This window comes from Ovis canadensis, chromosome 13, assembly GCF_042477335.2.
Source record: "Ovis canadensis isolate MfBH-ARS-UI-01 breed Bighorn chromosome 13, ARS-UI_OviCan_v2, whole genome shotgun sequence".
Lineage (NCBI taxonomy): Eukaryota > Metazoa > Chordata > Mammalia > Artiodactyla > Bovidae > Ovis > Ovis canadensis.
The window spans coordinates 75,629,899-75,654,780 of record NC_091257.1 but is presented as its reverse complement, the minus strand read 5'-3'; the positions used below and the strand labels follow the sequence as shown (position 1 = coordinate 75,654,780).

General features: G+C 44.6%; 1 protein-coding gene across 2 annotated transcripts; it reads right to left on the bottom strand.

The window, feature by feature from the left end:
- Nucleotides 1-935: 935 nt before the first annotated feature.
- TBC1D20 (TBC1 domain family member 20) lies at nucleotides 936-22,155 on the bottom strand. Of its 2 annotated transcripts, none has more exons than XM_069548246.1 (8): nucleotides 18,753-22,155; nucleotides 11,307-11,492; nucleotides 9,058-9,138; nucleotides 5,802-5,988; nucleotides 5,543-5,644; nucleotides 4,474-4,615; nucleotides 3,483-3,670; nucleotides 936-3,216 (listed from the first exon to the last, which is right to left on the bottom strand). In XM_069548246.1, exons 1-8 carry the CDS (start codon nucleotides 18,820-18,822, stop codon nucleotides 2,961-2,963), a joined length of 1,212 nt encoding a protein of 403 aa, XP_069404347.1. In that variant the 5' UTR covers nucleotides 18,823-22,155; the 3' UTR covers nucleotides 936-2,960. The 2 variants fall into 2 exon arrangements, with proteins under 2 accessions (XP_069404347.1, XP_069404348.1); XM_069548247.1 differs by having other exon boundaries at nucleotides 18,757-18,991.
- Nucleotides 22,156-24,882: the final 2,727 nt, after the last annotated feature.

Genomic DNA, 24,882 nt, shown 5'->3' with positions numbered 1-24,882 from the left:
ACCAGCTTACGGTTGCCAGGGTGGAGGGGTGGGGATGGGGGAAGGGATAGAGAGTGAGTTTGGGGTGAATAGGTACACACTGCTGTATTTAAAATGGATAACCAACAAGGCCCTACTGTATAGCACATAGAATTCTGCTCAGTGTTATGTGGCAGGTTAGATGGGAGAAGTGTTTAGGGGAGAATGGGTACATGTGTATGTATGGATGAGTCCCTTCACTGTTCACGTGAAACTATCACGCTGTTTGCTAATCAGCTATACTCCAATACAAAATAAAAAGTGAAAATAATTCCCCACTGTATCTTTCTGGTGTTCTATCCCATCCTAAGGCTATTGAGGGGTCCAACCTTAACTCACCTGAATTATCAACCCAGTTGGAATCAAAAGGAAATCATTATGAACAACAAAAGACACCCTTATCACTCAAAATTCTAAGGCTTTTAGGGGAACTGGTGACAAAACCCAAATATTTATTACACCACACATACCTTTCCTTCAGTTTTCCATTTATCAAATTTCTCTTTACATTTAACCAACTATGAAACTGCCACTGAAAATACATTGCTCCTTCAATGCAGCTCTCTGGTGAGCTCCCAGAGGCAGAGTGGTGTCCTGGCCAGCCCTGTATCCTCCATGAGTCAAATCAAAGGACAGCATGGGCAGCTGGCCTATGGTGGTGGGACACAGTCAGAGAGCCAAGTGACGCCTGCTCAGCCTTCAGCCCCTTGTCTCCCTCTGGGGCAAGGAAACAGTAAACCCAGACAAGTGAGTTCTTGCCTCAGGTGACAAAGAAACTGTTTCAAGTTCTCCAGGTAAGTCAAAGCTAACCAAGAGTCCACGGCCTAAGGCACAGCTCCAGGTCAGGGGTGGAGGGAGGGAGCATCCAGATGTCTAAATGCAGAGCCACTCCAACAAGGGAAGAACGACAAGAGGGGTCAGTAACCACATATGGCTGTTTATTTCATACAGGGCTCTGTACAAAATATTTACATGTATTCTTTACAGAACAGTAAACCACTTGAAGGTAAAAACACTTTCTTCTCATTGGCAGGGGCTAATCCTCATGTCAGCAAAGCTATAAATCATAAGAACTTTCTCCTTTCTAGGCCACAACAGAAGCAAATGCCACCTGCTTTCCTGGAATCCAAAAAACCGTGGCCTCGGGACTTTGATCACATGCACCTCCCCCCTACAACTTCCCCATGACTTCCCTTCAGTATTTACAGACGGACCCGAGAGTTTGTGGCAGGAGGGGCCGACGCTGTCCACTTGCAAAGATGACGAGACAAACTTGCTGTGGAAGACTGGGAATACCTGTCACATCATCTGGGTCTCGGAAACATTCCTGCTGTCTTGACAAATCTACCTCCTTCTAGATTAATCCATCCATATCACGCTAGCCCCAGATGGGACTCCTGCTATGGAGAATGATCCGTTGTTTTTGGTTGTAAAGTGCTTAGTGTAACTCATGTAAGTAGATGTCTCTCCTAACCACTCTGCACACTGTGAGAATATGAGGAGGATGTCGAGGTCTGGTGTGGTGGGAGGGAGTGCCTCTGGCATGTTTAAGAAAATACCTGCCAAGAGAGAACAGTGCCCGAGACAGACCAGGAGAAGAAAAGTACTTGGCTGCTTCTTACCACACCCCCCAGTTCTTCAAAGCAGCAAAAGGCACTTTTTTCCAAGCCACAGTTAATCTAAAACAAACCTAGGTTTGCTTACATGAAAAGCCGTATCAGAAGAACTGAATATGCATCGTGTTCCCTAAGGCCCGGAGAGTCCTTAGGAAGCCTGGAGCAGCGGGGCTGGCTGTCCCAGGCTCCCACCACATGCTTCAGGCTGCAGTTCGTCCCTTTCTGGGTGCTGACAAGGTCCCAGTGACATTTCCAACCAGGAAGGAGAGACCAGCAGCTGAAGAGATAGGTCAAACGCAAAAAACAAAGCCAAGGTCATGACTGGATGCTGATCTGGGGGTAGAAGGGGGACTGAAGGAAAACATGAAGGAAGGAAGGGAAGCTGGACAGAAGTGGGCACTGTGGACGTGCGGGGCTGTTTACAAACAGCAACTCTGGCTGAAGTGAAATGTTAAATGTTTGAGTAGAAAGGAAACCTCAGGGTTTTAGAAGCTCATCGTTCTGATGAGAACTATTTTTTTCTTCCATGAAGGAATTATTATTTTAAAAGTAATGGTACTTTACATGTTGGATGTGTGTAATTCTAAAAATAGTAGTAAATGTACATTTTTATAACCACTATGTGCCTTGTGGAAGAGTAACAAGAAAGAAAAAGGTGGAGGGGGGGCAGGCAAAAACTGGCCTATGTCAGGGGTCCTAAAACTTAACATTCCTTCCTGTCTGACTGGAAATGCCCAAGTGATTTCTAGGCTGAAAATAGGTAGGATTTACCTACTAACCTAGTTCACATGTGTCTCTTAGATTTCTGACCAGCTTGGAGCTGTTCTTAAAAGGGGCCAATCTTGCTCCCAGGCCAGCCTCCTCTGCCCCTTCTCCTTCATTACAAGGTCTGACTAAAGCAGGAGCTCCGTCCTTCTTTGTTTAGCTGAAGCAGACAGACTGGAGGAGCCGCCAGGAGGGCGTTCAGTGGTCCAGTTTACTTACTATGAGCAGCCAAGACACTCCCCAGGGACCAGGCCCAGCGGGTTCCAAAGGCACCCAGGAGCTGCAGAGACCCATTTCCTTCAGCAAAAGAGGAGGCAGTGGGGAGCTCACTCAGGCCACAAGGGAGAGAAGTTCTGTGCTCAGGCCCTCGAGTGCCCAGCATCATGCAGGCTCTGCTATTGGCCTCTGAAGCAAAGGCATCCATCGACAGGAGGGAAAGGGTGCAGGAATAGAAAACCCTTGACAGAAACCCTTTTAATAAAGGAAATTCCACCCCCTCCCATCTGTCCATGGAAGGGTGAGACTGTGACGTCATGTAAGAGGAAGCATCTTCTCTGGCATTTAGGGGAACAGCTGCAGCTGAAACTTTGGGGCCCACTCCAAGGCGCTTTTCACCACGGCTAGGGCGGCCGCTCCAAGCGCCACTGTCAGCCCCATCACTGCCAGCTTCACAAAGCGGTTGGTCCTTGGTTTGGTCAGGACATCTTTTGTTCGCTCATCAGGCCGCAGGAGTCCCCGAAACCGCTGCCGCAGTACCATGTCGGGCCTCTGCTGCGCTGACGCCAGCTCAAAGTCTTTGAACGTAGAGGCAGCCGTTCTGCAGAGGGGAAGGAGACAGAAGGGAATGGGATAAAAGAAGAAGGGGGAATAAAAATGGGCTAAATAGTCTGAGGGCAGAGAAAACTGCCTTGCTCAGAAAACTCTTCTTGATCGAGACCCATGAAGTCTCAAGCAGGGATTCCGTTGGCATTAGCGGACCTCTGGAAAAACCACTCCCAGCCCTGTCCCTACCAGACACAATCTTCCATCACTTGTGCTCACTAACAAACACCCCTGTGCAACCAGCGCCTCGGCCCCACTCACTTCTCGGCTTGTGGCTGGGCAGCTGCCTCTCGAGCAAGTTCGGACGGGGGAAACTGAACAAAGAGGTCTCCTGCTCTGCTGATCAGTGTCTCATAGGGCAGGTCCTGAGGGATCTGGGACAACAGGTGGTGGACCGAGGCCATGTCACAGTCACAATCCAGGACTTCCTGCTCTCGATACAACACGATCTGCGGGGAGCAAGGCCTTGCGTCAGAGACCAGAACATACAGGGGCCTGGCCACTTCATTTCATTCTCCTCAGAGGTAATATAAATTGGTACCAAACAGGGCTCACCCAAAATGTCCAGCAAATTCCTGTATCTATCTGGGAAGTGATGCTATACTTATCTGAGTGCTTTTCCCAATGGGCTAGCACTTCCTGCTACAGGCAAACTTCCACACCATGACATGAAAGGCTGACAAAAGAAGGAGGTTTTTAGGAGGAAGGAAAGGAGAGAGATTACTGGAGATACCTACAGCTCTAGCACAGAAGAAATGGTTCAAAACAGTAGAAAGAATGGTCCTGCTCCCTTTGTAACACAATGAAGACCACCACCTTCACCCTCACGTCTCATAGTTCAGGCCCCTCTAATAACTGGAGGCCCTCATCCCTGACTAAAAGCCATTTCAACTTTCCATCATATCATGCCTCTTCTTAAACCCAGTTGGCCATTTGCACTAGCTCCAGGAGTTGTCAACACAAACCCTGATAATTCACAATGCACATGAGCATTTTAAAGGTTCAGAAGAACCAAACAGTAAAAAAATCTAACAACTTTGTTTAACTAGCATTTCCCAAACTTGTTTCTATACATAATGTCTTTGACTCCCATGACTCTCCCAGTAACATTCCAAGAACAGTGTCCAGGACGCCAGCCCAGGAAGTGCTGTCTTTTGTATCTTTCCATAATCACCAGGTTTCCTTTTAGGGAAGATGATCAAGCTGGACTGGGGAACACACGCCAAACTGCTGGCTCATGGTCTGTACCTACCACAGCTGCAAAGTAAATGGGCATCAGTGGGTGGCAGGCCAGGAAGAAGTCGTATAACCGCACAACATGCCTGAAGTCAGACAGGACGTGCCCGAACCAGGTGATAAGCCAGCTGAGCGCAAAGATGGTCCCCACCTCGGCACTAGGAGCAAGGGAGTCCAGATGTTAGGTTCCCTGCTGAATCATCCTGTCCCTCTCCCTGGGCCTTCTTTGTCCTCAGTGCTGTATGAAGAAAGGAACTGGGGAACATGCTTTCTGGAAAATTCAGCTGCTGATAAATTCAGTATCTTCTCCTCACAAAATACTATAGAAAGTCCTTGCAACATACTCCACATCGTGGCACTAACACCACAGTAGGGTCCTGGTTGGCCTTATATCCTTGGGTGCTCTCACAATGGCCAAGAAATGTCAACTCCACGAACAAGAATCAGCTGTTTTCAGAGAACTACACCATTTTCCTTCTGGGAAAGTCACACCTTTTTTGGGGGCACATGCATCTATTCTTAGGCTTAAAAACATAACTTTATTAATTGTATAGTTAACATGAGATGACTGAAACACTTTAAGACACAATTTTTTGTTGTTTTTTCTTTTTTTAAAGAGAGGCAGGTATTGGCCAAGGACACACTTCCAACTAAACAGAAGAGAAAAATCATACAAGAATTGCAAAGAAATATTTCTTTTCCTTGGTGTATGGTAAATAAAACAACCTACAGATGGCCTTGGGTCCTACAGGACTCTGTACTTCTGTTGTAGCAATAACTTCAAAGTTGGCATGCTCAGCTCGCCCACCCCCTCCACTAAATGTAAACTCTTTAAGGGCATGGGCTGTGACATCTCCTGCATTCCTTGAAGAGCACAGCACACAAGAGTGTTCTAAGACTGTGCACAGACCTGAATTATCCAGATTGCTGGTGACTGGAAAGGACAACTCAGAAGAACCTAACACTAATCAACATAAGATGATGCAATTGAGCTAGACTTGTGAGGAATAAACAAAGTCTAGGAGAAAGCTGAAGAGGGGTGTCTCTGTGTGCACGTGTACACATAAATGTAGACACATATATACCTCTGCATGAAGTCATGGAGTTCTGGATTCACCTGGTCAATGATGGGCATCAGATAGTTTAATATATGCTTGGTGTTGTCCATTGTTGGGTCCATGAAATCCCTAGGAGACATTTCAACGAGCTTGGTCAGACCAAACGCTTGGATCAGGGTTGGGGGGCAGTTGGGAGTTGGGTTCAACCCACTGAAAACACCAACTAGAAAGCGGGCTGAGGAGTTATCCCTGGGGGGAACTGTCTTCTGCCCTTTTGCGCGGGTACCTGAGATGGTGAGTAGACAGTTTCTCTACCAGGGATGTTGCCAGCCTCTCGCCGAGCACCAGCAGAAACGTGACCACAATGTCGTGGTAGCCCTGGTAGTAGTGCAGCTGCGGGTTGCGTTCCAAGATGAGGAGGATGATGTCGATCAGCTCTTCCTGCAGCCCTTCTCTCTGTTCTTCTGGCATGCCTGGGGGAAGAGTAGCGGGGGGGAGATGCACTTGAACAAGGCAAGCAGTCCAGTAACATGGAGGTAAGGAAGACAGTAAGCTGTGGATATGCAGAGAAACTGTTTAATAAAGTAAAACAACTTGGCAACACATTCATGATCCATACACTGTGGATAGCTGCCTGGCCATGTAGGAAAGAACCATGGACTTGGCAACCTTACAGTTGGGGAACCCAGCCAACACCATCTTAACCAAGTCACCACAGGGCGTGATGCCAGCAGGGGGACCACTGGGCAGCATGTGCCTCTTGATGTGCTGTGGTGAAAAGAACTCAACATTGCTTCAGCGGAATTCCTATCAAGAGTGCCTCACCTGAATCTTACAAGGAGGATATAAAAACTGAGGGGAACTTTATAAAGTAACAGGCCTGTCATAAAATACAAAAGAAGTCTAGACTAAAGGAAGCTGAAGAGATATGAAGAATGAATGGAAAATGCACTTTTCTCTATAAGGAACGTTATTGGAATAAATGGCAAAATCTGAATAAAATCTGTAGGTTAGACAGTAGTATTTTTTGTTACTGATTTTAAGTGTGACTATGTAAAAAAGAACTGTTTTTAAAAAACACACAGTGAAATATTTAGGGATAAGGGGGCACCATGTATGTAATTTATTCTTAATAGCTCAGAGAAAAAAACATGTGTATGTATGGTGAAGGAGAGAGAGAAAAGAAAACTAAAGCAAATCTAGTCTAAGGTTGATGTATAAGGAAATTTGGGAAAAAGCTACCTGGGGAATTCTGTGTCCTATTTTTGCAGTCTTTTCGTAGGTGTAAAATTATATAAAAACAAAAAATGTATGAGATGTGTGCTCCCCTCAGAATCAAACTAACTATCATAGGAAGTACTGATCTTGACCCAAAGATGCAGCTGGAAACAGAGGAGCTAGTCTTGGGAGCTCTTTCAGTGCAGGCACCTAGTCTGGCAGCGGTCAGCGTGGCCCCTCAGCTCTTCTGGCTCTTACTATAAAAATGTCAACCTTTGACACATGTGTGCACTCATGGCGGATTCATGTTGATGTACGGCAAAACCAATACAATACTGTAAAGTAATTAGCCTCCAATTAAAATTAAAAAAAAAAAAAGTCAACCCTTGGCCTCATGACCTGTTTTAGGAGGATGGCACACAACACAGCTTTCCTACACCATTAGGTTATCCAGTCAAAAGCAGATCTTGTGAGAGAAAACAGATAATGCAAGGGTCCAGACTGAACTGAAATAAAGGTGTTTTAGGTGACAGTGATGCTCATCTCTTATGCACTTTTACCCATCCCTTCTCAAAAAGGCATACTTTAGAAGATAAAAAAGAAAATGAGAGTAAACCAAGTACTGCGGTCAGGTAAATTAATGAAGCAGTGAGAGAAAAAAGTAAGCCTTATTTGAATTTTCAGTATAAAAGTGGTCAGCTAAGTTCAGAAGAACATGAATGTAAAAAGAATATGATGTGTATAACGGACTTTTGGACTCAGAGGGAGAGGGAGAGGGTGGGATGATTTGGGAGAATGACATTCTAACATGTATACTATCATGTGAATTGAATCGCCAGTCTATGTCTGACGCAGGATGCAGCATGCTTGGGGCTGGTGCATGGGGATGACCCAGAAAGATGTTATGGGGAGGGAGGTGGGAGGGGGGTTCATGTTTGGGAATGCATGTAAGAATTAAATATTTTAAAATTTAAAAAAAAAAAAAAAAAAAAAAAAAAAAAAAAAAAAAAGAAACCACATGGAAAGTGCTGTCTGGAAGAATAAATCCTGGACTGATGTCACATAAATGGAAGAGGAATAAAGGGCTCAGAAGGAAAACAGATTACACCTAGGGAAAAATATGAGATGCGTCTGTCCTATGTGGTCTCCTCAAGACCAGAGGAACAGGAAAAGGGGACTGGACCACAGGTATATGTGTTTATCAAAACCCAGATGGCAAGCTACTGGCTACACAAGAATCACAAGAGCCTTTCTGGGAATCATGATTGTAAACAGGAGGGATGCCCTTTAACAGACCAAGTCCAATGCCAGAGCATGGGCTCAGAAGAGTGAGGCAATGGGTTTTGAGACTCTTGTTCCCTCTAGCAACTCTCCTCTCTTCAATTCAAGGACTTAGAGGTGGAGTTGCGAAAGGAAGAGAAACAGATGAGGTCTGCTGCCCAGTTCCCTTCATTGTGAAAGTAGAGACAACTGTCATTCTTAGTATTTCTGGGGATGGAGAGACAATTTTAGTAACAGACTCTTTAAACACGTAGTGATTGGCCTTCATTCCAGTCCAAGGCCCCAGTATATGTATATGCAAGATTTTAGTCTCTAAGTCATGCCCAACTCTTTTGTGACTCCATGGACTGTAGCCTTCCAGGCTCCTCTCTCCATGGGATTTACCAGGCAAGAATACTGGAGTGGGCTACCATTTCCTCCTAAAGGATCTTCTGGACCCATGGATTGAACCTGAGTCTCTTGCAATGGCAGGTGGATTCTTTACCACTGAGCCTCCAGGGAAGCCCACAGGCAAGATACCGCTACTTATAATGAAGGAATTAATAATTCCTGTTAGTGACCACTTCCAAACCAATCTGCTCCTTAAACTCAGACTGATGGCTCTAGAAATCCCTATCAAGTCTCTTCTGTAGCTCTAACGGGCAGGGGGAAAACCCTCTTCTCTCATTTACCACCTCTAAGCCAAGAGAAATTATTTTGGGCTCAGTGTTCTTGCCTGGAGAATCCCAGGGATGGCAGAGCCTGGTGGGCTGCCATCTATGGGGTCGCAGAAAGTCAGACACGACTGAAGCGACTTAGCAGCAGCAGCAGGCCTTCACAGTAGGGGGTCTGAATGGACTGAGTCAATGAAAGAATGACTCAGCAGACTGGGAGCACGATGGATCCCTGAGGAGGGAGGGTCCTGGATGTGGTCATGTTCTGTGCTAGGACGTAAATGTCTTGGGACGAGCAAGCCCAACAGAGTAATGTAACTGCAACTGGACTGAAGCCACCCTGCCAAACCTCCCCCTCCCTCCTCCAAAGACCGCCAGAGTGTGTCTCACCAGGCGGGAACCGCCGTAAAGACCGCCGGACATCCAGGAGCACTTGTTGGTAGTCCTTGCTCATCTGTCGTAGGTTTTTCCCTATTGGAAGAGAAGGAACATGTTATTGTAGGAACATCTGGGAAGCCACAGCAGGAGCAAGACATCCTGGCGTGACACAAAAGGCGTGGAAGACATACTCAAGGCTTTTTCTTGAAGTGGACATGACTCAAGATACAACACTTGGAGAGGAATCTCTGGTTTAGTTCCAAACATGCTGCTTCATGCAAGTCATGATGACCGAGAGAGGAAGGAAGATACATTATCCAGGAGCAGCGGAAAGGTCAGGGGGCCGGGACTCACTGTGCGTTACTGGGAACCACTCTGAATTTCAAAGTTCACATCTGTAAAATGGGGATTATTCCCTTCCATGTGTACCTCTCAGATTACTGTTAAGCATCAAGTAAGATCATGAATGCGGAAACCACAGACTGCTGGAAAAACTCTAACATCTATAAAGTGTAGGAAGATTGAGCTGTTCAGAAAGGAGTATTAAGATAAATGTACATGAAGAAAAACCTAAGCTCTCTTAGCCCTGAAATTCTAAAACTAAGACACTGGTAACAGGAGATAGTACTTGTATTCAGTTGCTAAGCCCAACTGAAAGCAAGGAGGCAGACTCTAGCTGTTATATATATAACAAGTGTACATTTCCTTCATAATGGAAATCAAAACTTACCAGAGGAGCCTGTAGAATACTTCCCCACACACAGACTTCATCTTAAAAAGATACGAGAAATTTGGAATTTGACAGAACACCATCTCAGGATTTACAGTATGAATATGGCGATACGTATTCCTTCCAACAAAAGATCACTGCTCTGAGGCAGCCCAGTTCCAAAATCAATAACAAGTGGCAACTTAAAACATCTACTTGGCCATACCATGACACTGTAAACTTTTTGTTGGCAGTGGCTGTTTTAATCATCTCTGGTACCCAGCACACATTAGGAGCACAGCTGTGTGGGCGTGCCCAGTCACTCAGTCATGCCCTATTTCTTGCATTGCCAAATGAAAGAAAGAATCCCCAACACCTGGACTTTCGCCAAACATAGTAGGAAAGCAATAAATGTAGACTCAATGAATGACAAAGTGGATTCACTGTTTTCTGTACTTTCTTCAGTATTCTGCACTGTAGTCTAAAAAATTCTTTTTTTCACTACATGGGCCTTGCAGATAAAGTTAAGTACAGTTAGCTGTCTCTTGGTATTTGAGGAGGATTGGTTCCAGGACCCCCAAGGATAGCAAAATCCACTGATGCTCAAGTCCCAAATATTAAACAGTTTAACATTTGCACATCCTCTCGTATACTTAAATCACCTCTAGATTACTTTCAAAACCTGATAGAATGTAAATACTATGTAAATAGCTGCCAGAGTACAACAAATCCAAGTTTTGCTTTTTGGAAATTTCTGGAGGTTCCCCCCCTGCCCAGAATATATGTGCCAGGTGGAATGTAGGATCCTAGTTTCCTGACAAGGGACTGAACCCATGCCGCTGGCATTGGGTGTGTAGAGTCTTAACCACAGGACCTTTGTGAAGTCCTTCCAGAGTACTTCTGATACATGGTTGGTTGAATCCTTGAACTTGGAGGGCCGACTGTAACAGCTTTTCACAGAATTACAGAATTTTAGAATTCAAAATGGTCTTAGTATTTCCCTATAAAGTCTTTTTCGTTGTTGTTTTTAAGGACTATAAGAGGCATTTTATCTCCGTAGAACCCCATGTTTTTCAAATGTCCATCTGTATCAGAATTATGTGGGATTCTTGCTAAAATACAGATTCCTGCAAACTTACTTCTAGGTAAATGTAAACTGGAACATGCATTTTGTGTTTTGGCTGCACTGTGTGGCTTGCGGGATATTAGTTCCCAGATCAGGAGTGGAACCTGGGCCCTTGGCAATGAAAGCATGGAGTCCTAACCACTTGACCATCAGGGAATTCCCAGAATATATATTTTTAATAAACTCCCCTAATTAGCCAATAATCGCTCCCTCCTTACCTAATAAAAGCTCATTCCATTTTTAATTAAAATTTTATTTCGCAGTTTGGTCTTATTTTCACAGTAGGCCCAAGCATATCTTAAAACGCTTCAGGTGTTTACACATCTACTCTTGGTTTGAAATGAGCATAAAAATTAAAGACCCTGGAATTCTTTTTTCCCTGCCTCCTAGACAAACTCCCATCACAGCACTTCTTCCCCTGACTACCTGATATAGGAGGTGGATCATTGGTGTTGACATTGAGGAGCTTGGGCCACACTTTCCGCCTGATCTCATCGGTCAGGAGCCCTCCTTCACTGATAGCCATGCGTCTAAGGGCAGCCACATCAGTGGGCTCACTGTTCAGAGCCTGGTAGATCTCTGCCACTTTCCTTTTCCTTTTGGCATTAAAGTCTGCAAAACAGAACGGAAAAGGGCGTTAGGCACATATTTACTGTGTGTACCTGTTCTGTTCAGGGCTCAATCTCCTTACTTGGTTTGAAGCAAGGTAGGTATATTTAACAGAGAAGGCAGTGGCAACCCACTCCAGTACTCTTGCCTGCAGAATCCCATGGACGGAGGAGCCTGGTAGGCTGTAGTCCATGGGGTCGCTAAGAGTCGGGCACGACTGAGCGCCTTCACTTTCACTTTTCACTCTCATGCATTGGAGAAGGAAATGGCAACCCACTCTAGTGTTCTTGCCTGGAGAATCCCAGGGACGGGGGAGCCTGAGGGGCTGGCGTCTATGGGGTCGCACAGAGTCAGACACGACTGAAGTGACTTAGCAGTATATCCTTGTTACCTTTACTCAGGTAATTATTAATATGCTCAGGTATGCTGCTGCTGCTACTGCTGCTAAGTCACTTCAGTTGTGTCTGACTCTGTGCGACCCCATAGACGGCAGCCCACCAGGCTCCCCCGTCCCTGGGATTCTCCAGGCAAGAACACTGGAGTGGGTTGCCATTTCCTTCTCCAATTAATTTACTGATGAGCACGGGCTTCCCAGGTGGTGCTAGTGGTAAAGAACCTACTTGCCAAAGCAAGAGATGTAGGAGACATGGGTTTGATCGGTGGGTTGGGAAGATCCCCTGGAGAAGGAAATGGCAACCCACTCTAGTACTCTTTTCTGAAAAATCCCATGGACAGAGGAGCCTACAGTCCACAGTCTAGAGGGCTACAGTCCACAGGATCTCAAAGAGACACGACTGAAGCGACTTAGTATACACACACACACAGACACACAATGATTAGCATATATAGTGTGCCAAGCACTAGGGAGACATACCATATAAGTAACAAAAAAGGAATTATAGTAAATGCTCAGTACATTTAGGCATATCTAATAGCCACCGTTTATGTTTTCCTAAAGAATGCTATGCTTCATTAATGCTAAATTCCACAGAGCATTGTCGCTGTTAAGTCAACTCTGCGACCCTATGGACTGCAACACGCCAGGCCTCCCTGTTCCTCACTATCTCCTAGAGTTTGCCTAAGTTCATATCCATTGAATCGATGATGCAATCCAACCATCTCATCCTCTGCCGCCCTCTTCTTTTGCCTTCAAACTTTCCCAAAAGCAGAGTCTTTTCCAATGAGTCAGCTGTTCGCATCAGGCTGCCAAAGTACTGGAGCTTCAGCTTCAGCATCAGTCCTTCCAATGAGCATGCAGGGTTGATTTTCCTTTGGATTGACTGGTTTGATCTCCTTGCTGTACATGGGATCTCAAGGGTCTTCTCTAGCACCACTAGAGAAAGCATCAATTCTTCAGTGCTCAGTCTCCTCTATGGTTCAACTCTTACATCCATACATGACCACATCTCTCTTAATATAATAAGTTTTCTGTTATTTACTGAGGAAAAATGTACATGCATGTCACCAAAATTCAGTATTATACTTTTAAACAAAACCACATGTGAAAAAAGCCTCTGGTTCCATGTTAATACAATTGGAAAACATCAGAATCACAGAGGTATTTTCAAAAGCAGAATGTCAAAGGGTATATTTGGGACTCTAGTATGGCTAGTGGTAAAAGGGGCATGCTACTGTTTCTCAAGAACCACATTAATCACTGGTAATCAAAAAGAAATGTATTAAGCATCTTACATCCTCATGTGATAGTCTGTTATTTATACACAGGCATTTTGCTGTGTTTAAATTACTTTTTTAGGAGACTGAGAGTTTGTGGTTAACGTGCATCATATTATAATTGGCTCTATTTAAAATAATGGGGTAACAGGCTCTCAGAATTTTCATGCAGAATGTTTACTTCTAGGAACAGCAAACACAAGAAAAGTTAAAACTATTCAACCCACTGAAGAGATGTCACAGAGCAGTGCACTGTAATCGTCCAAGAAAAGGTATGTGCAGACACCAAGAGCTCAGACAGCTGTGGGTCAGGCAAACCTGAGAAAGCATTATGGAAAAGTGAACTTTAAAAAGAAAGGGGAGGATTCACAGAGGCGAGGAGGAGACCAGGAGAAAGGCTTGGAGACAGAAACACAGGCCCTTTCACTTAACAGTAAATGAAGTCATTAGGAAGTATTTATGTAGCATATACGAGGGGCAGGGCATTAGTGTTAATGTAAAGTAGAAGATAACACTGGAAGGTAGGTCAGGCCTTAGAAAGGACTAACATCAGAAGGTAAGTGAGGTTTTTAGGACAGACACTAAGCAGCTTTCCTCAGTCATGTTCTATTCTGAGGCAACAGTATACAAACTGTTTCCATGACAAAGCTGCATATTGTTAACACAAATGAAAGGTGGTTCCAATAACCCTGGTTACCTATCTAGGAGAGAGTTGTGACATAAACCTTATAAACTCAGGCACCGACTGTTTTGGAGTTCCATGCAATTGGAGGTGCAGATAAGACAGGATGCTTTTTCATCCAGGTAAACTTGTTCTCCTGGCTAGACTGTTCTTTTCCCTGGTGGCCTAGTAGGTGAATCTGCTCCAGGCAGTGTGAGAGATTTCTGGTTTACATCTATAGTTCTGGCATAATTAATTGTTCATAGCAAACCCCTCCTCCCATCTGCACTCCTAGAAATGTCCCAGGTTGATGCTAAATTCAATGGTTACTAGAAATCAGGAAAAATCAAGTCCCAATTCCCAATCAATCAGCACAGCATCAACTATAATAAAATGTTTATTTACAAGGTGTTTCAAGGTCTTGGCTTGGACATGTCTTACCATCCTTCCATGCACCTACCTGTGCATTAATGTATCCATTCATTTATCAACCTGTCATTTAATGAGCAACTACTCATAGCAAAGCACCAGGCTGTGCTGTGCTGTGCTTAGTCCCTCAGTTGTGTCCGACTCTTTGTGACCCCACGGATTGTAGCCCGCCAGGCTCCTCAGTCCATGGGGATTCTCCAGGCAGGAATACTGCAGTGGGTTGCCACGCCCTCCTCCAGGGGATCTTCCCAAACCAGGGATTGAATTCAGGTCTCCTGCATTGCAGGCGGTTTCTTTACCGTCTGAGCCACCAGGGAAGATCATGAATACTGGAGTGGATAGCCTATCCCTTCTCTAGGGGATCTCCTCAACCCAGGAATTGAACTGGGATTTCCTGCATTCCAGGTAGATTCTTTACTGCTGAGCCACCTGGGAAGTCCATGTAACAACATAGGCTGAGACAAAATACGAGCAGGAATTGAACTTCTAGCAAAGAAGAAAATAAAATTTAAAAAATTTTTTAAATCTTAAAGAGTGTTCTTGTACTTTGTACTTTCTACACATCACAAATTAAAAACAGTTAAATGGTAATACTAAATATTTTTTGAGGTATCTGATATTTAGAAATCTTAGTAATCTATTTGCTAAGAGTTTGGAAATTTTTCCTCAATTTTTTTTTTGGACATATATCCACTCTGCCCATCTTTCCACTTAAGCTATTCAGCAATCTGGGGGAAAGGAAAACCGAAAGTGTCAGTCCCTCAGTTGTGTTCGCAACCCCATGGGCTGTAGCCTGTCAGGCTCCTCTGTTCACAGGATTTTCCAGGTAAGAATACGGCAGTGAATTGCCATTTCCTTCTCCAGGGGGAAAGGAAAACCACTGCTTATATCTTAGGGGAATTAACACTGTTTGCAATCAAGTGGATTTTCAGTGTGTATTAGTTGTTCAGTTGTGTTCAACTTTTTGCAACCCCATGGATTGTAGCCCATCAGGCCCCTCTGTCCATGGGATTCTCCAGGCAAGAATACTGGAGTGGGTAGCCATTCCTTTCTCTGGGGATCTTCCTGACTAGGGATCAAACCTGGGTCTCCTGCATTGCAAACAGGTTCTTCACCGTCAATTTTAACTATTTTTGAACCCAAATCATTGCTCCAATACTTATTTCTCTCAAAACTCTGTTTGGATTCTATTTAAATCCTGCATTTCAAAATTTACTGCTGTCACCCTGATTCTGATGCTCTGTGGGAACTCAATACATATGGGCGGAATAGAATAAATAACTTAGCTACTGTTCCTCTGGAAAAACTGGCCTAGAGTAAATGGCATTATTTCCCCATATTACTATTTATATTAAGAATATCCTCACTGTAGGGACTTCCCTGGTGGTCCAGTGGCTAAGAATCCACCTTCCAATGAGGGGACACGGGTTTGACCCCTGGTCAGGGAACTATGATCCCACATGTCACGGGGCAACTAAGCCTGTGTGCTGCAACCAGAGAAGCCTGCATGCCACAAAGAAGCATGTCAAATAAATAAATAAAATTAAAAAAACAAAAGACAATACTCATTATATAACTCTAAATAGATTTATAGGCACTTTGGCCTTTTTCTAAATCTACTGGTGATTCCCAGGGTAGAATGCTGCTCAACTGTAGATTTTAGCAGCTATCTGTTCAGACCCCAACATCATCTTTCTCAACCCCATAATTAAGTGATCGAATGTTAGCGGAAGATGAAGAAGGCACTCCTATGTGTGCCACACAAACAAATATTTCATTGCACCTAATGTACAGGTTTCGACTGTGACATAAAAAGGTAGGACAAAAAAGAAAAAAACTTAAAATGATCTGGAGATGTATAAATTACATAGTGGTAAGGTCAACTGTGAGACTACACAGTGAGGGAGAAAAAGTTAAGCAGAGTCTCAACCAATTAATCTACACATATCCTCTTTGCTGCAGAAAGAGAAAAATCAGAGCTACTCTTTGGGTACGTGGAAAAAGGTTAAAATAACTTTCCTCCTCCAGGGGATCTTCCCAATCCAGGGACTGAATCTGAATCTCCTGTCTCCTACATTGGCAGGTGGATTCTTCACCAACTGTGCCACCTGGGAAGCTCAATGTCTAACTATCTATTTTAAGATAAATTTTACATATGGATTTTGGGGTAGGACACATTTCTGGACTTGAGAATGCTTTATTTGGCTTTGGGATAAAAGCCTACATTTCATCTACTGATTGTATAAATGTAATTCAAATCCCCTTGAATCCTTTCATCTCCAGTTTTGCTCTGCTTATATGAGATGTTCTATATATTCCAAAGCTGGTATCTTCCAAACTCCTTTATAGTAAAGGTCTTGGCTTTCACAACCACGACAGAATGAAATGACTATCCTACAGCTGGCTGCAAAATATATAAGACACTACTATAAATATATCCCTGCTGTCTGAAAAGTATTTCATTCAACAGAGGAAAAAGGAATGATATGGCACTACTTGACCAGCTCTCTATTAAAATGATCATTTAAATAAGGGGTATTGAAAAACTAGTTCTTAACAATTCTGATAAGGATGACTGAGTCTGTTATTGTCTCAAATCTCTCCCTACTCTGGCTATGGAACTCAAGTAAAGATTTCTGTTTCCTGAGAGCAACAGGTATCTTCAAAAGCATGTGGCTTGGGAAACAATATATAGGTGAAGGACAACGGCAAAAAATGAGCACTAGCTATGCTTCCTCTAAAAGTTATTCCACGCCAGCAAAATACGTATCAGTGATTTAGATCAGGTAAATGATCTACACACTTAATATGCATCTTATGTGCAAGAATGAAATTCCATACTGATTATTTGGTTTAAGCTTGCAAATATCAAGAAAGCTTTACAGACTTTAAACATAAGTTAAAATTAGCAACACATTGTTGCTGCTGTTTAGTTGCTTCAGTCACGTCTGACTCTTCCGCGACCCATGGACTGTAGCTCCCTAGGCTCCGCTGTCCATGGGATTTCCCAGACAAGAATACTGGAGTGGGCTGACATTTCTTTCTCCAGGGAATCTTCCCCACCCAGGAATCGAACCTTGTCTCTGGCAGTCCAGGTGTATTCTATACCACTGAGCCATCAGGGAAGCTCCCTTAGGCCTTAATCAAAACGATGGAAGAGCCAGTCAGATAGAGAGCCTCCCAGACAGACGGACACCCCCAGCTCCACTCCTTGAACTTCAATGTTGATGGTGGAAATTAACTTAAAATTTTATGCTTACAAAAAATTCCTCCCATTTATCCAGAGAAGCAAAATTCAGGACACTAGAGGATAAAGTCTCGCAACCTAGGCACAGATGCACTCCAACAGGCCACAAGACCCATATACCACTTGGGGCAATGACCATTATGCCATGGGGACAGATGTCATACAAACACCAGGAAAGGGTTACAAGGCCAAAGGGTAAAGAGGAGTAATGCGAGGCGTGAGCTTCATTTCAACAGAGGACTAGAAGAGGAGAAAAAGGCAGTAACAAAATGAACTCAGAGAAACAAAACTTGGGTTGCACTTGGTGGTTGGTTCTGCTATGGGAACCATCCACTAGAGGATGGAAAACTGGGAAAGTTACCTTACTCTTTCCCAAGGGCAAAGAGATTATTTCACCTGGTACAGAGTAAAAGTTAATAATTTTAACTGTCCTGTATTAACCAGTAGGTAAAACATATTTGAAAACATAGTGCACAATGAAACTGTTTCAGGGAAATGAGTTTAAGGCAGTATAACAAATAAACTTGCTTTTTACGCAATTCAGTAACATTAAAATAGGCGGCATAGGATTGGGACAGAGAATAGATTGGTAGTTGCCAGGAGCTGTGGAGAATGCGGCCTGCGGAGGGATGGTCTCTCTTTTTGGCATTAGAAATGCTGTGGAATTAAGACAGTGCGATGGTTGCCCCACCTTGTAAAAATTACTAAGAACCACAGAACTGTACACTTTAAAGGGTGAATTTCACGGTAATTAAAAGAAATACGTGCCCAGCGCGTCAATCCAGACGACGACGACCGATGAATGAAGTTTGAAAACTGGCCTGACCACTAGGGAGGCGGCCCCCGGAGCCTGCGGACGTGGCCGGACAGTCTCGGCCGGGAGCGAGGCTTGGCCTCGGGTCTCGGGGAAGAGATGGGACGTGGGGCCCCCGCCGTCCTTCCCACTACGGGGCTCGGGTCTGCCGCCAGTGTTCCTCCGGTCCCCTCAGCATCCGCTGACCGCCCCCCGCCCCCTCCCCCCCCGCCCCAACTCCAGGCTCTCTTCCCCTTCAGACGTGACCCAGGCCTTCAGTCTTTTCCTTTTTCGCTGTCCCAACCCTGGCCGGCGGCCCTGGGCGCACCCCGCGCGGTCGTCCCGGGCCCCCTGCCTGCGGCCGCCTCCTCCGGCAGCTGTCCCCTGTCCCCCGGGCCGCCCCTATCCCTCAGGCCATCCTCGCAGGCCGCTCCTCGGCGCCCTGGCCGGCTTCCGTACCTGCCTTTTCCGCGCCGCCGTCCCAGCGACCGGGGGTGGGGCCGTCACCCCGAGCACTCCGGACCGCCATGTCCCGGGGGCCCGGGCTCGAGCCCGAGCCCCGGCTGGTGGCGGAGCCGACAGAAAACGCGGCTTCGGCCGCAGGTTCCAGCGCCTGCTCTGTGGAGCGAACTCGGCTTGGTCAGCCCGCGGCGCGCAGGCCTCCCCGCGCCGGCCCCGCCCCACGCCGGCACGTGACCACCCGCTACGCCGCGCGGGCGGCGGCGGCGGGGCCGCGGCTGTCACCCGGGCTGGCGCGCAGGCGCCCTTAGCGGCGAGCGAAGAGCGCGGGGAGCGTGACCCGAAGAGTTTGTTCCAACTGAACTTATAGAGCGTAGCAGTCTTGAAGCGATGTGTTCAGGAGCAGATTTTTGTCGTTTCTTTGGGTTTTATCTGTAAAGTGATATGGATGATTATAGAAGTACTGGACTCAGAAGAGTTCTTGGGAAAGTGTTTAGAACAATATCAAGAATATAGAGACTACTGCTGGCGCTAGTGGTAGAAGAACCTGCCTGCCAATGCAGACGTCGGAGCCGGGTTGGATCCCTGGGCGTCATGTCCATCCTGTGCAATCCAGGATCACGATCCACCATCACATTGTAAGTGCTTTTTAAAAAGGTCCTCTGAGTAGGTTTCAGGAGCAGTAACGCCTGAAGTTTTTCCCCATGGAAAAGAAATGTAAAAAAGCAAAATGGCTGTCTGAGGAGGCCTTACAAATAGCTGTGAAAAGAAGGGAAGCGAAAAGCAAAGGAGAAAAGGAAAGATATAAGCATCTGAATGCTGAGCTCCAACGAATAGCAAGGAGAGATAAGAAAGCCTTCCTCAGCGATTAATGCAAAGAAATAGAGGAAAACAATACAGTGACAAAGACTAGAGATCTCTTCAAGAAAATTAGAGATACCAAGGGAACATTTCATGCAAAAATGGGCTCGATAAAGGACAGGAATGGTATGGACCTAACAGAAGCAGAAGATATTAAGAAGAGGTGGCAAGAATACACAGAAGAACTGTACAAAAAAGAGCTTCACGACCATAATAATCACGATGGTGGGATCACTCATCCAGAGCCAGACATCCTGGAATGTGAAGTCAAGTGGGCCTTAGAAAGCATCACTACGAACAAAGCTAGTGGAGGTAATGGAATTCCAGTTGAGCTATTTCAAATCCTGAAAGATGCTGTGAAAGTGCTGCACTCAATATGCGAGCAAATTTGGAAAACTCAGCAGTGGCCACAGGACTGGAAAAGGTCAGTTTTCATTCCAGTCCCAAAGAGCGGCAATGCCAAAGAATGCTCAAACTACCACACAGTTGCACTCATCTCACATGCTAGTAAAGTAATGCTCAAAATTCTCCAAGCCAGGCTTCAGCAATACGTGAACCACAAACTTCCAGATGTTCAAGCTGGTTTTAGAAAAGGCAGAGGAACCAGAGATCAAATTGCCAATATCTGTTGGATCATTGAAAAAGCAAGAGAGTTCCAGAAAAACATCTATTTCTGCTTTATTGACTATGCCAAAGCCTTTGACTGTGTGGATCACAATAAACTGTGGAAAATTCTGAAAGAGATGGGAATACCAGACCACCTGACCTGCCTCTTGAGAAACCTATAAGCAGGTCAGGAAGCAACAGTTAGAACTGGACATGGAACAATAGACTGGTTCCAGATAGGAAAAGGAGTACGTCAAGGCTGTATGTCACCCTGCTTATTTAACTTACATGCAGAGTATATCATGAAAAATGCTGGGCTGGAAGAAGCGCAAGCTGGAATCAGGATAGCCAGAAGAAATATCAGTAACCTCAGATATGCAGATGACACCACCCTTATGGCAGAAAGTGAAGAGGAACTAAAAAGCCTCTTGATGAAAGTGAAAGAGAGAGTGAAAAATTTGGCTTAAAGCTTAACATTCAGAAAACTAAGATCATGGCATCCGGTCTCATCACTTCATGGCAAATAGATGGGGAAACAGTGGAAACAGTGTCAGACTTTATTTTTCTGGGCTCCAAAATCACTGCAGATGGTGATTGTGGCCATGAAATTAGGATGCTTACTCCTTGGAAGAAAAGTTATGACCAACCTAGATAGCATATTGAAAAGCAGAGATATTACTTTGCCAACAAAGGTCCGCCTAGTCAAGGCTATGGTTTTTCCAGTGGTCATGTATGGATGTGAGAGTTGGACTGTGAAGAAGGCTGACCACCAAAGAATTGATGCTTTTGAACTATGGTGTTGGAGAAGACTCTTGAGAGTCCCGATCCAACCAGTCCATCCTAAAGGAGACCAATCCTGGGTGTTCATTGGAAGGACTGATGCTGAAGCTGAAACTCCAATACTTTGGCCACCTCATGCGAAGAGTTGACTCATTGGAAAAGACCCTGATGCTGGGAGGGATTGGAGGCAGGAGGAGAACGGGACGACAGAGGATGAGATGGCTAGATGGCATCACGGACGCGATGGACATGAGTCTGAGTGAACTCCAGGAGTTGGTGATAGACAGGGAGGCCTGGTGTGCTGTGATTCATGGGGTTGCAAAGAGTCGGACACGACTGAGCGACTGAACTGAAAGACTGAAGTTAATCTGATTTTTTAAAACTAATATTCAATTTACTAAACCTTGCTTTTCCTTGATTTCAACTGACATTTTACAATTCCATTCATTAATCTAGTAAGTTTAACAATCACTTCTTTGGTACTGTAAGCCCCTTTGGAGCCCTTGGAGGATAGACCCGGTCCCCTTCCTCTGCTCTGCCCTTCCCTGCACCCGTCCTCCATGTCTTCTATGTGTGTCTTGTAGAAAAACTTTAGCTTCCTAGGCCTTTCTCAAGTTCCAAGGAATAAATTTAATTAGAGAAGTGAGGGGAAAAAATATAGAAAGGAAGGAAAACAGACAAGAGAAAATAATAGTTTAGCCAAGGCCCCTTAGATCCTCCTCAAGGGCTGTAGATATACTGGGAGCCATATCCTTTGACTTGTTTTGTAGATCCTGAAACCCCCACCTGGAGAAAAAAGTTAGCTGTATGCTTCCCACAAGCATGTAGACCCCAGTTCAGTTGAAACCGGAAGGTTGATGATGTTGACTCCTGATTACTTCACCAACCAATAAGAAAAATGTCCAAGAGCTGATTGCACACCATACAACCCCTCTCCCTCACCAAGTCCTTAAAAATCTTTCCCTGAAAGCCATCAGGGAATCTGGGTCTTTTAAGCACTAGCTGTGTGGACTCTGTGTTGACACCCTGCAATAAATACTGCACTTTTCTTCCTCACAACCCTGGGTCAGTAGGTTGGCTTTATTGTGCATGGGCCAGCAGAACCAAGTTTGGTTTGGTAACAGTACCATTAATAAAACTTCATCCATTAATTGCCTTTGAACATTTGAAACTGCATTTATAAATGTAATAATTCACTTTTCTTTTTAAAGTACTGCAAAAATATTAACTGAGAGTTTAAAACATTTCTAATCTTTAAATCATAGTTGAGATTAAAAGATGTTTATTGCTTTAAAGAAAAAATTAAGTCAACCCAATTTGGGAGTAACGTTGTGGAGCAATTTAGGGTATTTCTTCCCTTATCAGTTACTGTGCTGGCCAGTGAGCCAGCTGGATTCTTGCAATAGTGATGAGATGTTACTGGCTCCCCTCTCCACCATCACAACTCTAGGGCTAAACAGTGTGTGGTTACTGTGAGGTTTGGGCCAGCTCACATCCTCTCTAAAACAAGAAAGTGGCTGCTCACCAGGAAAAGGGGGAGAAGGCCAACTACTGTCAAGTGCTCAAGATGAACAAGGTGTCCCTTAGAGATAATCAGTTTCTGTCCCAGACTGCTACCCTATCTTTTGAACAGCCCCCTTTTTTTTTTTTTTTTGGCAGCTCTATGAAGTTGGCAGAATCTTAACTTCCTGACCAGGGACTGAACCCCAGGCCCTCAGCAATCATGGAATCCTAACCACTGGACTGCCAGGGAATTTTTTTTTTTTTCCATTCTTCCACTCATTCAATCAGTATCTACTGAGTCTTCCTTTATGAGAGCCCCTGCCCTAGCAGGTGGACATACAGCAATAAATAATAGACACAAAAAATAAAGGAAGAGATGATTAAATATAATTTGCTTCTCTGACTGGCAAAAATTTACAGACTGATAATATCAAATGCTGGTGGGGATGTGGAAAAAGTGCTGAGCAGCAGTTACAGTCGCAGTTCATCAGCATGGAGTTCTAAATGAGAGGGCGAGCAAAGATGCTAGTGATTTTGCCTCATAATTTCCCATGTCCACTCTTGTTAAGAGATTTAGGTGGCAGGTAAAAGTTTTTAAGAAACCTTCCTGAGTCAATAGAAACTAGCCTATGATCTGAACACTGGTCATGTCCACTCCCCAGTGGCCTGGGTGTAGAGCCCACGGGGTTGGTCTGCCACTGCCACTGGGAAACATTAATATCTTGGAAGACCCCCAGTGATAAACACAGAGATTACTGTTTGCCCAACAAACATTCATGATCCTCCCCCGGCTCATGCTAGGAATCAACATAATGAAGCTTTACTCTCTGGGCTCCAAGAAGCTCAGATTAGTAAAGGAGATGGATTTATCAAGGCATAACAAGTTTTAGGAAAGGGAGAAACTTAGAGGGTTATGCAAGCCCAAAGAAGGGGATCAACCACACACAAGGGCAGAAGAGGGTGATGAAGGAAAGTTTCTTGGGGTAGTAATTTCTAAACTTATATAGAGGGAAGGGTAGCAGTAAGTCAGTTGATGTAGGGAAGAGCATTCTAGTTGGAGAAAATAGCACAGGCATTATCTTGAAGCTATGAGGAAGCAAATTGTAGTCTAGAAACTACAAGTTGTTTAGTTTTCTTATAGCACACCAGGAAAGACAAAATGAACTTTGACACTAGTGAGGGCAGAGAAGTGTGCAGGGACAAGCCAGACAGAATCTCTTCAACCATATTCAGAGTTTGGACTAGATGGAGTCAGCAGGGTGAATTAAAGATTTTTTTTTTCTTAGCATTGAATACGTTCTTTGATGTCTAGTTTAATGTTTATCTCCAATAAGAATCACCTCCACTTATCCATATAACAAAAGTTTATGGATGAAACCAGTGCTAGGCTATGAGACAGGCCATAGAGTGAGTTGAGTTGTTCAACTTCTAATGGGAGAGACAAGTAACCAGGCAACTGAAAAGCCAAGTGAAAAGAGATCAGAAGAGGGCATCCTCTTCTGATCTGAAGAGGATCAGAAGAGATCCTAGAAATCTGGGAGAACACAGAAAATCCCAGAAACCAAGAGACTCTTAATTGAGTAAAGGGCACAGGAGCATCTGTTAGGTCTGTGTGGTAGGCAAGATTCTAAGATGGTCCCCAAGATCCCCTCTGTGGTGTACATGCCTGATTAATTCCCTTCCTTTGAGTGTAGGCAGGACTTGTGACAACAGGATCTCAGTCTCATGATTCAGTGATGTTATATGGCAAAGATGAAGGCATTCTGCAGAGGAAATGAAGGTCTCAGATCAGTTGATCCTGTAGTCAACTGAAAGATTGGCCTGGGTGGACCTAATCAAGCAAGTCATTTAAAAGAAAATGCAGGCCTTCCCTAGAGACATTCAAAGCAGGGGATACTCTCCTGTAGGCCTTTTATCAATTTGTGGTATTTTCTTACAGAGCAAGGGATGGACAATTTCACTGCCCCCTCCCCACCCAAAAAAAAGCTCAGGCAAAAAGATACAATGGTTCACATTAAATGAGAAGTTGTTGTGCTTCTACATCTCCTGTCTCTCAGCTGCCCATCTCTTCATGTTGATTGCATTTATAACATGACTCTGGCAGCTCCAGGTTTCACACACTTCCTACATCTGACTCTGTGGAATACAGCTGAATTGTCTGTTTCTGCATTTCCAAGAAAGTCCCCAAACCCTGGTGCTGAGAGTGGGAAAGAGGTGGAGATTAATTTATGATTGCCCTGGGATTTACAATATACATCTTTAATTACCCAATTTGCCTTCAAATAATATCCTGCTTTCATGGAACGTATAAAGACCTCACAACAGTAGATTCCCATTTCCTCCCATTTGTTCTTCATGCTGCTATCATATGCTTTGCTTT